General features: G+C 33.4%; 1 protein-coding gene across 3 annotated transcripts in view; it reads left to right on the top strand.

The window, feature by feature from the left end:
* Positions 1-15,269, top strand: part of LOC149074991 (alpha-1,3-mannosyl-glycoprotein 2-beta-N-acetylglucosaminyltransferase-like) — a 31,544-nt gene that overhangs the window by 11,754 nt on the left and 4,521 nt on the right. For all 3 annotated transcript variants that reach the window (XM_089245966.1, XM_089245964.1, XM_089245965.1), the window contains exons 2-10: positions 301-421; positions 596-707; positions 3,960-4,095; positions 5,880-5,988; positions 7,612-7,750; positions 9,793-9,927; positions 11,771-11,861; positions 14,269-14,373; positions 14,689-14,779. In XM_089245966.1, the coding sequence (XP_089102092.1) occupies positions 326-421; positions 596-707; positions 3,960-4,095; positions 5,880-5,988; positions 7,612-7,750; positions 9,793-9,927; positions 11,771-11,861; positions 14,269-14,373; positions 14,689-14,779 (1,014 nt within the window). In that variant the 5' untranslated portion in view covers positions 301-325. The remainder of the gene's footprint in view (positions 1-300; positions 422-595; positions 708-3,959; positions 4,096-5,879; positions 5,989-7,611; positions 7,751-9,792; positions 9,928-11,770; positions 11,862-14,268; positions 14,374-14,688; positions 14,780-15,269) is intronic.

Below are 15,269 nucleotides of genomic sequence, written 5' to 3'. Positions count from 1 at the left end.
TGAATTAATTTTTTAGTTAAATTAATTTTGTCACTAGAAATAAGAAGTTTATTAATCAGGAAATATGCTGTTGGAACCGATAGTTCAAATAATGATCATAAATTTAATTTTTTCACGGTACTTTTACCTTGTCGTGGGTTGCACAAAATCACTTCACAGGGCAGCTGTTGGCCACCCGTGCTCTAGATAATGATGCAGCATTTCTACATTATGTTTAATATTCTTTGCAGTCACGTTTTTCTTATACCTCTTATGCCTTCCAGTATCCATATGTTTTCTTATATTGTTGATTTCATGCAGATATGAATGAACGCCTCAGTTGGCAATGCGTAGAAGATCTTTCATTCTTATTGTGACCTTAGCGTTTTTCTTCTGGGCAGCCATAACGTACTTCTTGTTTCTTCATCGGCCTCAGGGGAAAGTGAGTGTTTATTTCATAGCATTTCGATGAATTAAATCTGCATTATTTAATTTATTATCTTTGTGATAAATTGGGGTAAAAATAAAAACAAAGCAAGTTTGAGTGTCATGTAATAGGATTATTTGATATTTTATTGGATATGTTTATTGTGATGCATGATTTTTTTCTCATCAGGCTCAAAGATTTCAGCAAGTTAACCAACAACTGGATCAGTTGGAAATCGAACTGACTGAACAACTGAATTACAATAAAGAATTATTGGCTGTCCTGAGAAGCTTCAAAAATAGTAAGCCTTTGACAACTTTCAATACAGTGGAACCTTGATTTATCCTACGCTCATTTGTCTAGAACTGTGTAGTAACCAATCTGCTTTTTCTATGATAATTTTTTTTTCTTCTTAAACACATTTGCATCCACAAGCAGAATGCTCTTTGAATTTAATTATCAATTATCATTGGAACTAAAGATATGAGAATATTCTCCTGGATATAAAAAATTGGAGAATAATCGAGAATATTCATTTTCCTTTTAAATAATCAAAAACAAATGGCTAATTTTGTTTATATTAAGAAATATAATTCAGTTTTCATTGTTGGAAACATTTAAAACAAAAAATGTTTTGGTATAATCACCTCATAATGACAATTTTTAGTTCAAGAATATTCGCAGAAATTCTGAGAATATCCTCGTCATAGTGAGAGGTTTCAAAAGTTTTTGTTATTAAGATTTTGAAAACCTTTGAAGATGAAGAAAATATCTTTTTAAAATCAGATAAATTTTCAAAAATAAGTTTGAAACACACAAAAAATAGAACCAAATTTGACAAAGGGAACTATTCTTATTATCACCTTTATTCTAAAGAAGATACAGAACTCTGTTATTTTTTTCAATGTGAATGAACTTATATAAATTATGTATCACTCGTATTTCTTTGCAAGTTGTGCAATTCAGCCATGTTGATATCATTTTCTTGCTTTCAAAGTTTAATGTTGTGGACTATAAACTTTTTCTCACAAATTTTTTCTGTGTTCTTGAGTGGGGGAGAGAATATTCTCATCAAAAATGATAAGAATATTTATCATTAATTATATTCTAAAGTTATTTATAATAGTCCTTCCAGAGAATATTCTCCTCAAGATTATTCTCAAGAATTAAACATCTCTAATCGAAAGTGAATTATTCCTCTCACCCTAGTGATCGCAAAAAATACTTGTGGATATTATATACTATGAAATTCTACTGGGTTCAGCTAATTCAAATAAGTTCAAGCATTAGTTTGTGCCAGATGCCACCTTTGTGGTCTTGATATGTAAAAACGTGTTTTACTGTGTGTGTAAGATTGATTGATTGATGACCGCTCATGCCCAGAGCTGTTGTGCAAGACAACTTCCTCTCTTCACCTCGTAGGAGGCTGTGTGTGTGTGTGCGCGCGCGCGTGCGTGTGTGCGCGGGCGGGCAGGCAGAAAACATAACTTAAAATTCATATGAAATCATGAAAAAATATCATTCGAGTAAGTACAGGGTGTCCTACTTTTTGGTAACATTTCCTACTTTTCTTTTTAATTCATTTTAATTGAGTAGGGAATCATCAATATATTGCCAAATATTACAAATTTTGTAGATTGTATTGATTCTGCCAAAGCAGAAATTGTATCGTTTTTAGGGTTATTTGGGGGTTTATGTGGACCATTTCAATTTATTAATTTTTCGTTTGCCTAGTTTGAGGGTTCAATATGTAGAGTAGTTGTCTGGATGGGAAAAATAATTTTGAATTTATGATTAACTTGTACAGTAACTAACATTCATCATTCAAAGTTATGGTGCACATTTTGTATATAACTGCATAACAAAGCAGTTGGATACATAAGCTTATTTTAGATTTTGTGATTCTGATGCTACTCAATAGCATTGTCTTGTGTATTTTTGGGGCATGCAGGAGCATAAACAATATTTACTACACTCAACAAAGAGCTAGAAATGAAAATGTTTCATTTGTTGCAAATGGTTACAGTGGCATTGAACAGTAAAATGTAAATACAGGGTGATCAGCAAATAAGCCCTTATTTCAAAACTAAATATCTCTACAACAAAGATCAATAGAATTATGCGGTAAACGGTACGTTTATTAGCAAAACTGTAAGAATGTTGTATAGAAATTTCGAAAATTTAGTTTTTTTTTTTTAATTTTTTAAAATTTAAAAAAAAAAAAAAAACTGGAGATTTTGGGGTTCTGAAAATCCTCATTTGTGTGAAGAGAAACCACTGCATTCGCCTAAAGTTCGCCGCATGGGCTGCGGCATGTGTGCTGACAAATTGTTCCAAAATTGTAAGGTAACGTTCAGTAGTAATCATTTCTCGCACGAAGAAGGGACCGATAATGCCTCTGGCGCATACCGCACGTAATAAATGTACCGTTTACTTCATAATTCTATTGATCTTTGTGGTAGAGATATTTAATTTTGAAATAAGGGCTTATTCGCTGATCACCCTGTATATCATTTTTAAAAAAAGGACAAGGCAGTAAAACCATCCGGTTTATTTTTCTTCTTTACATCAGGCCTTGTAATTCACACATTTTGCACTGTGCTTTTAGAAGTGGTCTCGAAAGAGTGTCATCCTTAAAAAACTTGCACGTCTGTTGTGTGGATTGTCAAAGAGAGTTGATAGACTAGACTGGAAGACTCCAAAATAAAAGAATGCAATTTATACTGTGAGGAGAGGTGAAAAAGAATTATCTGTGCTTGCTAGTACTGTTTTGGCCAAAAATTGTTTTTGTAACCATTTCTGTCATTTTGCTTTGGCTCGAGCTAATCTTATAGGATACTGGAATAGTGCTATGAAAAAAAAATTAACTTTAAAATTTTTTTTAAAAAAAACTTTTTTTTTTTAGGGATTTTTTTATGCTATGATTATGTTGTCTAATAGGGGTACCCCATCCTACTTTTTCTAATTTTTTGAGTGGAAGCCCTGAGGAAAGAATGAAAAAATATCAATTTACCTCCCTTCTCCACCTGAGGAGGGTGGGGCATTACCATTGGCAAGGTTTACCTCTTCCTTTGTATTTTTTCGACTTATTTTGTCAGTCTTGGAATGAAATACTGATGCAAGTCAAGATATCACTATTGCTTTTCATCAGTCTCCATGTGATTTTAAATGCATGCCATATCGTGTTGTGAATTTTATAGATACCACAGCCTTATATTTCTCCACCACTGATTCCAACAGTGATTGTTTCTTTTAAGAATTTGTTGATTAACCGCAGTAGATTGCCCATAATAACAGGATGTTTTGTTCACTCATCATCATAGAGATTCTCTATCTTTAATATCTCATGGTCACATTTTTTGCATTAAAAATCCTAATTGTAGATCCTTTTTTGCAAATGGAGTTGACCTTGAATGGTGTGAGATTAAAAGTCATTATATGATTAATGTTCTTAGGTTTTTTAAGCCTCATATTTCACTTTTTTTTGTTGTTTGATGCAACATGCTTTCAAATTGTAAATTAATATTTTGGTTTTTTTTTCAAACTTTTTCAGAGTTGGTTGATGGTGGCAAAACTAATGGCGGACTAGCTTCTTTAGAACATACTGCATTCCAGGATGTTGTGATAGGTGTTTTGGTGTTTGCTTGCAATAGAGTAACAGTCAAGAGGAACTTGGACCAGCTCTTGAAGTGAGCATCACTATTATTATTTTTTTTCTCAATATTCTGACTCTTTCGTTATGTACATTAGAACCTTGCTATTTCGAAATTAGCTGGAGTGAAAAAAAAACATTGTTTTGATTTAGAAAATCAAAATACAGTAAAACCAGTCTTCAACAGAATCGCAAGGGACCAAGATTTTTTTCCGATATGTTTTGTTCCCTCCTAAAATTTCCACTCCCCTGGATTTTGCCACCAGGGCAGTTGCCCTTTCCCCCTCTCTAATTAATTCCAGTCCTGCTCAGCCTTGCAAAATATTTTGGTGGAACACTTTGATATTTTGTATGATCCCTTGGTCTATTGGTCACCAAACACTCAGTGTTTGTGTGAAATTTTCTGTTGGTACAGTTTTCCTTTCCGTTTCAGCATTAGACAGGTTCACTTTAATCCAGGTTTTTTTTTAATGTGTATTTTGGCATTGAAACACAGGAATACATGGTGATCACATTAAAGAAAAAAAATCACGGGACCACAATTTTTTTTCCATTGACGACAGGTTTCCACTTAATACAGGTTCCATTAAAGACAGGTTTTACTGAACTATACAGTTGGATCCACTTATATAAGCTTGCTTTTCGGAAGGATCTGGATTTAAGGAAGAAATTAATGCATTTTGTTTAGTACAATGCTAATTGTATAGCAGTCGGGTCACTTTTAGCAAGCAGATTTTTGCAGTAGCCTAAATTTAACAAGTGATTAAATGGCATGCCTCCAAAAAATTAACGCATAAATGAGAGGAAATGGAAAGTAAAAGCAAGAAAAACCAGAAAACAGTTTTGTTTCTTTCACCGTTCTTACGAAAAAAATATCTAGATAATTCACTTTTTTGACAAGGGATGACTCAGTCAAATGTTTCGAAAAAATTTTCATCCCTCTTTATGTTTATTATCAATGTTCAGGAAGTAATGCTTTGTGTGTCTAGGAGGGAGGAAATTAGCATGGAAAATGTCATTAAAAAATTGAATAATTAAACTTTTTAAAAATTGCTGATTGAGCCCCAAACTATTTTAACAGTTGCTTTCAACCAGCTTTGTTCAGCCTTTCTTCAACTTCTCATATAGACTCTATGTATGTGTATGTGAGAATCATCAGCAAAATTTTTCCTTTCCTGATTTATTTTTTGGGAACAAAATGTTTATACTGTTAAAGTTATATATGAATCATCAAGTTATCAGAGAAAAAGTTATTTGAAAAAAAATATTTTACACATAAATAATACAGTCGAATCCTGTTTTAACAAATACCGTTATAGCGAAAATCTCGTTTTAACGAACACTTTTGTAATCCTCCAAATACGTTTGCATAGGAACAATGCTAGGTAACCTGGAATTCCTTTATAACGAAGTGATTCCTCCAGTCTCTTGGCATTTGTTATAATGGGATTCGACTGTATGATCTTGTATATGCTCGCTATAAGCTCTTAATTTAAGAAATTTCTTTCTTTTAACTGGAAAACAAATTTAATGAATGTCCAGATTTAAGAAACATTTTCACTGAAAATGAGTTCCTGGTCATAAGTGGGTTCGACTGCAGTTCACTTCATACTGGTACTATATTTTCCTGCATATAATCTGTGGGTTAAAATAATTTCAGACTTATTTATCGCGTATAGATAATGATATAAAAATCAAAGTTTTCAACAAAAAATGTGATTAACAAATCCTTATCCTGATGCTGAAGATTATGTCTTTAAATTTATTAGTATTATTTTTTAAGTAAAGAAATTAAAATCTGTTCAAAAAACTTTGATTCAGGTACAGACCTTCTTCCAAACAATTCCCCATCATTGTTAGTCAAGACTGTGGCCATGATCCCACAACAAAGGTTATTGAGTCCTATGGAAACCAGCTTACTCTCATACAGGTATGGTGTATTAACTGTTGTGCATGTTTGTTTTTTTTAGTCATTTAATATTTTTGATGCCATAGCTTCCCAGACCTGGTATATACAGTGTGGTCAAATAAAAAGTAACGAGTTGCTACAGAAAAATTATACTTCACATTGTGAAAGAGTATTGTGTGGTGTTTTGCACCATATTATGTCAGTGATTTACATTTGATCTTTTTTGTCGCACCACTGTCATTTTCTGCACACAAGGGCTAATTAGACTGGGACCTACAATTTATTGCCTATTCCGAACAACAGGCTTGTTTTTTATACTTATCGAGAGGTTGGTGTGCTAACCCCTCTATGGGGGACTCCCTGTGGTAGTAATTTTTTCTGTGGTCATGTCGCCGTTTCTGTTGTACCCCTGTGTCATGAAAGTTTTCTGACAAGGACGAACCAGGTATCGAAATCGCTACACCTCTAAACATCCTTTGGTACTTCAGGCGAGTATCTTATCGACCTGTGCCCTCAGTGATTTACATGTACAAAAAAATTAAATGCCTTAATCTTTAAATTGCTGCCATTACTCATAAGTGGTAAGTTTTGTAACCTGATACAATAAAAAAAGGTATTTTCACATAGAGCAGGCAGTCCTTCAACAAGATACTTTTAAAACATGAAAATTAAAGTATTTACCATCTTTGCTTCTAAACGTGGAAGACCGCACCAGCAATGACACAAAGCAAACATAACTCAGACATTCGGAACACGCATTCCAGCATGTACTGATTTATTAGAAACTCTGCAAAAGAATGTGTAGGAGGTGCATATACAGTTAAGTAGTAAAATAGTATCCTGATGCAATCACTTATTAATGACTTACGATGCTGGAAAAAAAAAGTAATTTTTCTCTTTCCCTTATGAAAAGATACATTCCTCTATTTTCAATGTTTAACCCATTAACGTCAAAAACAAAAATAATGAGTAGAACCACTTCCACCATTTATTGGCAAAGAAAAAAACTTAAAATTTAGAATGGCAAATTTTCTTACCAACTGGCGTTAATGGGTTAAGGGTTTAGCCAGAAATTTGATCACTGCTCTTTGTTCTCCCGTGGTGAATACTGCTACCATACAAACAAGAAAATTATATATATAAACTTTGATAATACGACTGGAGTACTGTGGCAGTGAGGCCCCAGGCACAAAAGAAAGTATTTGGCCCCTTAAATCAGAAAATAATGTAAAGTTTGGGTTTTTTGGTCCCTTTTTAGGAGTCTGGGCCCTGGGTGCACACCTGGTGTGCCAGCATTAAATCTGTTTCTGTCGGAGTAGTGTCAATTCTAAGCATGTATGCATAGATGACAGTTGACCAACCTAAAGATATCCTATGGCAACAGTGCAGATAGTTGTTTGAATTCCTCCCACATATGTTTGAAAAACCCACATTTTTATTTCGTGATGGGCAAACTTGCTATCTATTTACAGAGAATATTTCATAGTGTTGTAATCATAAAATTACATAGGAGATAATGCTTAAGGAGTGTTGATGTGTCACAGTATTTAAATTAGGCCTATTATGTGGAATAAATTATTGTGAATCTAAGCCAAATAAGAATGTGTATGTATAACTTAAATATTCTATTCTTTCATGTTACAGCACCCAGACCAGAGTGACATTCCTCTTACTGGTAAAGAGAAGAAATTTAAAGGATACTATAAGATAGCAAGGCATTATGGCTGGGCATTAAATGAAACTTTTCATCGATTCAATTTTAACACTGTAATTATAGTTGAAGGTCAGTATATAAAAGCTGTTTTGAAGCAATTACGTAGTCACCCTCTTTTTTTTTTTTTTAATTCTATGAATTTTCTTTAGTTTTTTTTCCTTTTACAAAATATGTACTAGGTGTTTTGTCATTATGTGATTTATATGAGTACCATATTTACTTGAATCTGACTTTCATGTTATTTCTGCTCTACTATGCGATTTTTAAAAAAATATTCATAGATATAAGTATGTATTTATTGCTGATTCCAATGTGCACCTCCTTATAGACTGATTTCACTTGTTAAGAGAGGGGAAATGGACTTTAAAATTTGAGTAAATAGTGTAGCTTGTAATCCATCAAATGAGAAGCTTATTTTTAAAAGGGAGCAGCATTTCCATTTTTTTTTTTTTTTAAATTGATTTCTCTACCATTTCTGAATCTTTGGGATGAACTCTATCAGATTATGCAACAGAGTTTATTCCAATGGAGATATTTTGGTAAAAATTAGTGTAAAGTTAGTCGTTTCTGTCGAAAGGGAACATATCCACCTGATTTATTCACTTCAGCATTTTTTGGTAGAACCTCTCGATAACAGTCACCCATGGGACCTAAAATTTTGTTCATAACGAGTGTCCATTAGTGTATATATGACATGATGTCGCTCTCCACTTGTTAATGAAAGGTGAATATACAGAAAAACTGAATATACAGAAAACTGGATATTGTGAAGATATTTATTATTTCAGATGTTGATTTTTTTTTAAGGAATGAAAAAAACTCATCTCTGCTTCTACCGGGAGTTGAACCTGGGTCCCTCGATTGCTGGATGAGTGTCCATTGATTGTCAGGCGAGTGCTCTCACCACTAATACTCACCTATACGCTCTAAGTGAAGGAAAATCTCTATCTCTTCTGTAGCTTAGTGGTGAGAGCACTCGCCTGGCAATCGAAGAACTTGGTTTCGACTCTCAGTAGAGGCAGAGATATGTTTTTCCTTCCTTAAAAAAAATCAACATTTGAAATAATAAATATCTTCACAACATCCAGTTTTCTGTATATCTTGCATTAATGTATAGTAAAATACATTGAATCCTGTCAGTATAATTCAAAAAAGTGTATTAGTGGAGGTGCCATGAACAGTAGTGACAGTTATGGGAGGTTCCAGTAGAATGATGGGGTTTTGTGTTAATGACGAGAGGGCAGTAACAATAGAAGAGGAGAAAATGTCTATTCTAATCAACACTGCCACTAGACCAGAACATGATCCCCGCTCTGTCCCCTAAGGGAACTTAGGCAATTGGTTAGACCATTCTGGGAGATCTGGAATCATTAGGTGACAAAAATTTCCAATTTTTCAGACTTGACCAGCTCCAATTTTAATGAAAAGGTGACATTTCCACTAAATTTCTTTCAAACTGGAACACTTCTGAAATTCAAATGTAGATAATTCCCTTGAATGTTGATCAAGAAACAATGTTTAAATATTGCTCTCTCTCCTCTACCTGTTGGGCTATTTTCTACTTTTGTAAAGCAAATGTGTTTCTGATAAGTACATTTTTGCTTCCACTGTAAATTTAGCAAAAGTGAAAATGCTCTCTTTTGAAAATAAGATCCTTAAAATATTGTTGTCCTTATACCATCAACAAAATTCTATTCAGAAAATTATCACACCAAACAAATTTAGAATATGTAAGATACTTATTGCTGTAATAATAACCAGTATAGTATGATTCAACCATCACATAAATCACCCATATCAATATGGCATAAGATGCGTAGAAAGGAAGATGGAGTCATGGTCCTCCATCTTTGAACAAAAAACTGATTTTGGCATTCCAAGTGACATCTAATAATTAAAAAAAGATAGACAACAGTGATTAGCTATAGCAATAATACTGACTTAAACTTGAGCTTAAAGATGGTGAATGAGTCAGCCTGTGGTTTTGGTCTTAAGGATTAGTATGGCATGCATAGATTTTCTCTCTTTCATATCCATTTTCAGTTCAGTTCAGTATAAATTGTTGTGTTTATAAATTGCAACTCATTTAATTATGTATAATTTGGTTGCAGATGATTTGGATATTGCTCCAGATTTTTTCGAGTATTTTCTTGCCACTCACCCCATTTTGCATAGTGATCCCACTCTGTGGTGTGTCTCTGCGTGGAATGATAATGGGAAAGAAAGCTTAGTTGCAGTACAACCAGGTAATAAGTGTTCTAATCTATCATTATTTTTGTCTCTACTTTTTCTTTATTTTTAATATCTCTCTAAATGTGATTGTGGCAAAATTATTGATCATGCTGTGTTCAAAAGTAGCTCTTCAACCTGAGTTTTTCTCTCTAATTTAAGATTGAAAATATTGTCACTAAAAGACAAAACAAAAGGGGGAATTAATTTAAAAAATAACTCCAAAACTAATGGTAATTTTGACTGATTGGAGACGATGATTCAGGATTCATTGAAAATTTAATATTGTACAAGTCAGAATCTGGGAGTAATATAATCTAAAATTGATGAATAAAAAAAGTGAAAAGTAGTTCTAAAATTTTATGAAAATTCAGAATTTATGAAAGACATGATTTCTCAGAATTAGTGAGAGTTTTCAATACTTTGAGGGGGGTCCCCTGTTTAATTCAGAGCCCTGTGCCAGACACAGGGATCCCTACAGTGGCATCAAATCCAGGGGTGCAGTGGGTGTTCAACCACCCACAGTAGTTTGCAAAACCATTCTCAGCGCCCCCCCCCCTTAATCCCCAGAATTTATTCAGAAATCCTCTATTCAATATGTCACCCTGCTTTCGCGTCATCTTGTCCTAAAAATCTTATGCTATTATATGAGAATAAACTAAATAAGGAGTTGAATTAATAAATCTAGTTTACTTTATTTTGATCTCTAAAATCATACCTCATCTTGTGCGAGTAAATACAGTATATATTTTTTCCTTTTCATCTTCATTTAAGTTTAATTCTACGAATGCAAGCCAATAACAATCTAGATTCTTAACTCTTTTTTTTTTTCTGTTGATTTTTTTTCGTTCTTCTTAAATGTTAAACTCTGCCAACTGGGAAGAAAAAGAATTTCAAACATTATAGTTGTACATCAATCTTCCTATTCCTTTTACTTGAAATCCTAAAATAAATCAGTAGAATGAATTATCAATTACATCATTAACTCTATAATGCCCAGATCGCCCGAAGTCGGCCGAGTAGGTTAATGCCCATAACCGCCTCAAGTCGGCCCAGCTAGGGGGTATGGGTATGTTTTGGTGAGCTTTTGTCACCAACGGTTAAGAAGATAAAAGCTCTTGTCAGAGGCGGGAACGGAAAAGACAACTGCAACGCCCTATCAATGGGATTTTAAAAGCTGATGTACTAGAATGTTCCTTAGGGTACTCAATGCATTTTACAAACAGATAATTCTGTGAGGGAAGGGGTGTTTTCAATAGACAAATTATCTCCGAAAATCCATTGCAATGAAAAGGTGAACGTCAATGCAAAGGGTGGCATGAATAGAAACTCATGGAGAAAATGTGGGGAAAGGGAAAGTGGCCGAAATTTGGACGAGTCCACTTCGAACACAAAAAACTTGGTATTTTCACGACCCTCCCAAGTTTTTTATTTGGGCGTTAAAGAGTTAAATCAGATGACGTTGAATCAAGATGATCCTAAAAAAATTATTTATATTGTACGCTTTTATAGGTTCTTCCAGATTATAGGCATATTCCAAGGAAAAATGATGAAAACTGTTTCGGGATTAACAAAATAAAGGCACACTAAAAAAGGCAACTGCCTATTGCTAAGAATTAATGATTAGTTACATTACTTTGAATCGTTCAAATAATTTCTTATTCATGAATGTGTTCATGCTGTTGGTAAATTTTGGTTGATTGTTTTTGTGGTATTATTCTGTATCTCCTGAACTCAGCACTATCATATATCACTCACCTACTTAAATATTCAATAATTTGTGATAATAAAAACAACTACATATGTGGTGAGATATTGTTTTTAGAAAATTTAGAGCGTTTTGTTTTTTCCTATTTTTAGAATTGTTGTATAGGTCTGATTTTTTCCCTGGTTTGGGATGGATGCTAACAAAATCTCTCTGGCTGGAGCTGATGGTCAAGTGGCCTAAAGCGTAAGTTGACAGTACATGATAATTCAAAATAGTTTCCCACCATATCCCTTTTCAAATATTGCAGTAGAGTCCTCGTTGTGGATGTAATTTTTGTCTTGATTATCAGAAATTTTTCTTAGATCAGCCAAATGCTACACAAAATAAATACTCATGTATTCGGATGTATATTGTAAAATTTATAGCCATGAACACCCAGTTAAAATAACAATCACTCTTCAAATAAAAAAATCCTAATCCATTCTTCTCTTCAAAATTTTTCTCTTAAAGCTATGCTAGAGTACGAAAATTTCAACAATGAGTTTTCTTGAAATTGATTTCTCAAAATTTGACTATGCTTTATGACAGGGATGGCCAACTGCTGGCCCACAGGCCCATGAGGTTATTTTGTGTGACCCACAATTAGGTAAAATTACTGTGTGTGAAATTGATTTTCTTATTAATTTAGTCTTTTTCAACAGCAGACCTGATTGAAAGACTATTTGTATTGATTATTTCTATTAACGACAGTTATCATCTATGTTGTCATCACACTGCCTTTTTTGTACACGCGCATTGCTTTTAAAGTTTTCATAGCCATTTTTACCCCATTTCTTTCTACTTTTTCATTGCCTTTGTATTTCTAGTTGAATTTAATTAAAAACGTTTTTGATGTGTATGCCAACTCACAATGGCGCCTCAAAATTATAACCGACTAGGCTACACAGACCCCAATAATTCCAAAGAGCAAAAATTTGTCATGATGGATGGTCAGATTCATATTGTGCTATTGAACATTCGAGTTCCGCAACCAGATACAGTGATTTTTTTGTCAAAAACAGAGAAGTTGTCATCTCTAAAATTAGAAGGTTGGTGGCATTCAACACATTACTCTATGGAATTTCTAACGAATTGGTTCATGCCGGAATGTGCATGTACGTATTGTGAACCTAATATGAAGTTTGTTTCTGTGTAATGTTTGTTATGTGTAGTGCTTTCATCTGCCATCAATAACACCAGAATTCATCAAAATGGGGTCGCATCAAAATAGGGCTCGACTGTACCTTATATATATTAATTGGCTCCATCACTGGTCTATAAATTTAAAAGCGTATGAATGTATATTGCTAGTGTGTTGTGTAAAATAAGTGTATTTTATCTCATTCTTTCATTTTGATCAAATTTTTCTTTATAATAAGTGGTGTTTCTTAACTTGATAATATTCAAATCAATACAGTAAAATGATTAACCGTCACCTTCCGGACCAGGGCTGACGGATAACCAAATTGATGAATAACAAATCTGTTAATACGTATGTACAGTGACGTGATTTCACTGTGGGCTTGAGAAGAAAATGAAAATAAAATCCTTTAAAAGTGAATAAAAATACATATCTACATATTGTATTTAATTTTACAAAACGATCATTATAAACTTCAATATAAGGTCAGCCCAGGCAGTGGCGACATTGAAAATAGCCTCCTTTATGTTGTGCATCTCTTTTAAAATTCTTTGACAGTCTTGAAAGCAAGCTTTCGGATAAAAGCTCTTCTGTAATGTTGCTTCATATTTTCAATTATGCCTTGGTCCATAGGCTGTATAAATAGTTGTATTCCTTGGGAGAAAGAGGCATATTATTTTACCATCATTTGATGATGGTAGTCATCACTTTTGTGTTCACATGAGGGGTGTTTTGGCACATTGTCCATTAACAGAATGCTTCCTGCGACAACTGCTTTTTGGCTTCAACCATATGAGCTCTAACTTGAGGCATGAAAACTTTGTGGAACCATTCTGAAAAAATTGTTTGGTCCATCCAAACATTTTTTTAGGCATAACAGTTCACAGGCAATATGTTCATATTTAAATTTTTTGAAAGCACATAGTTTTTTTGGTTTCCCAATTACGGTGATCTATGATTGTTGGTGGCATTTGCACAGACCATAGCAGTGATCCAATTTTTTTGAACTTTATAACTTGAGGCTGTTTTTTCCGTTTATTTTTTTCAGATGACATAACAGAAACTGATGGTTAATTGAAGTTTTACTGTATATTTGAAAGTGGGCAGTATCACCCTTTCCTCCTTTGAGGAGGGAGATGAGGTGGAATCCTCTAGATCAGTGATTCCAAATGTGGGTATTATCGCCCCCAAGGGTACGTTAACGCCCATGTTAAGAATCACTGCTCCAGATGGTTGATAGAGGCTATAGGTATGGTAGGCTCAATTTGGGGAGGATGGCATTATGTAGAAAAATACATTTTTGAAGAAGAGGTGATAGAATACAAAAGTTTTGAAAACTCTGATCCATGGACTAGGAACATTATTTAACATCCCATTTCTTTGGTGTTTCTTCAACTTTTCTTTAACTGAGCTTGACTGTATATTCTTTGAATGATTATATCTGTAATGATTCTGAGTATTATATTTTAGGTTTTGGGATGATTGGATTCGTCAACCTAGCCAGCGGAAAGATCGTGCATGCATCCGCCCTGAAATTTCTCGCACTAAAACATTCGGCAAAATAGGTGTCAGCAAGTACGTGACATTTCTATGGACTTTCGATAATTATTGTCATTATTTCAAGAAATATGGCTTAATTTTTAGTTACTAATATTTATTCTACCATGTTCATATTTCACATGGTTTTTTTTTTCACCCCCTCATTATCATGGAAACAAGTATTGAATGTGATCAAATAATGTATTGGTTGAATGCATGCAGCTAAATTATGAAGCAAATTTTTTGTTCAGTTAAAGAATTAAAACAAAATATATTGAAAATTGTTTTTAACCATTTCTATGGATTTTTGCATTGGATAAAGTTTCTCACAGAATTTCTATTCTTTTTCAGTGGTCTTTTCTATGAAAAACACCTGAAGTTCATTAAATTAAATGACAAATTTGTGCCTTTCACAAAAATGGATCTTAAATTTTTAAAGAAGGTAATGGTTTTTTTTCCCCCCCCTGAATTTGTGAAATTATAATTTTTCATTACTTAAGTCATTTTTTCCCTCAAGTTTTCTGCCTAAAACATTGTCCAAACTATATAATTGATTTTTTACCAAAACACTTTGTACATACCATTATTGTATTATTCATTGGGATTATTTTTATTAATACAAAATGTGTCAAACTTTTTAAAATAAGTTGAACACATACTGTTATAACACTTTTGCTTGTAAATGTTTTCTACCATCAATCTGGTAATTATGAAAAATAAGATGGAGCATTTAGATCTCTCTCCTAGAAGTATTTTACTGTTCTAGTAGACTTTGTGTTACATAGGATAAGACACAAACAAGAGACCAAATATTTTTTTTGTACATTATTACAGTCAGACCCACTTAACAAAGTTGGGAAAAACAGCGAAACTATTCGTTATATCCATACCGCCTTGCAAAATGATATGTTTAAGCAAAATAGCCATTTCAC

This window comes from Pholcus phalangioides, unplaced genomic scaffold (assembly GCF_987345545.1).
Source record: "Pholcus phalangioides strain wild (caught in Gottingen) unplaced genomic scaffold, Ppha-v1.0 ptg000016l_1, whole genome shotgun sequence".
Lineage (NCBI taxonomy): Eukaryota > Metazoa > Arthropoda > Arachnida > Araneae > Pholcidae > Pholcus > Pholcus phalangioides.
Note: the sequence above shows the minus strand (reverse complement) of the source record. Positions and strands in the feature narration are given on the sequence as shown.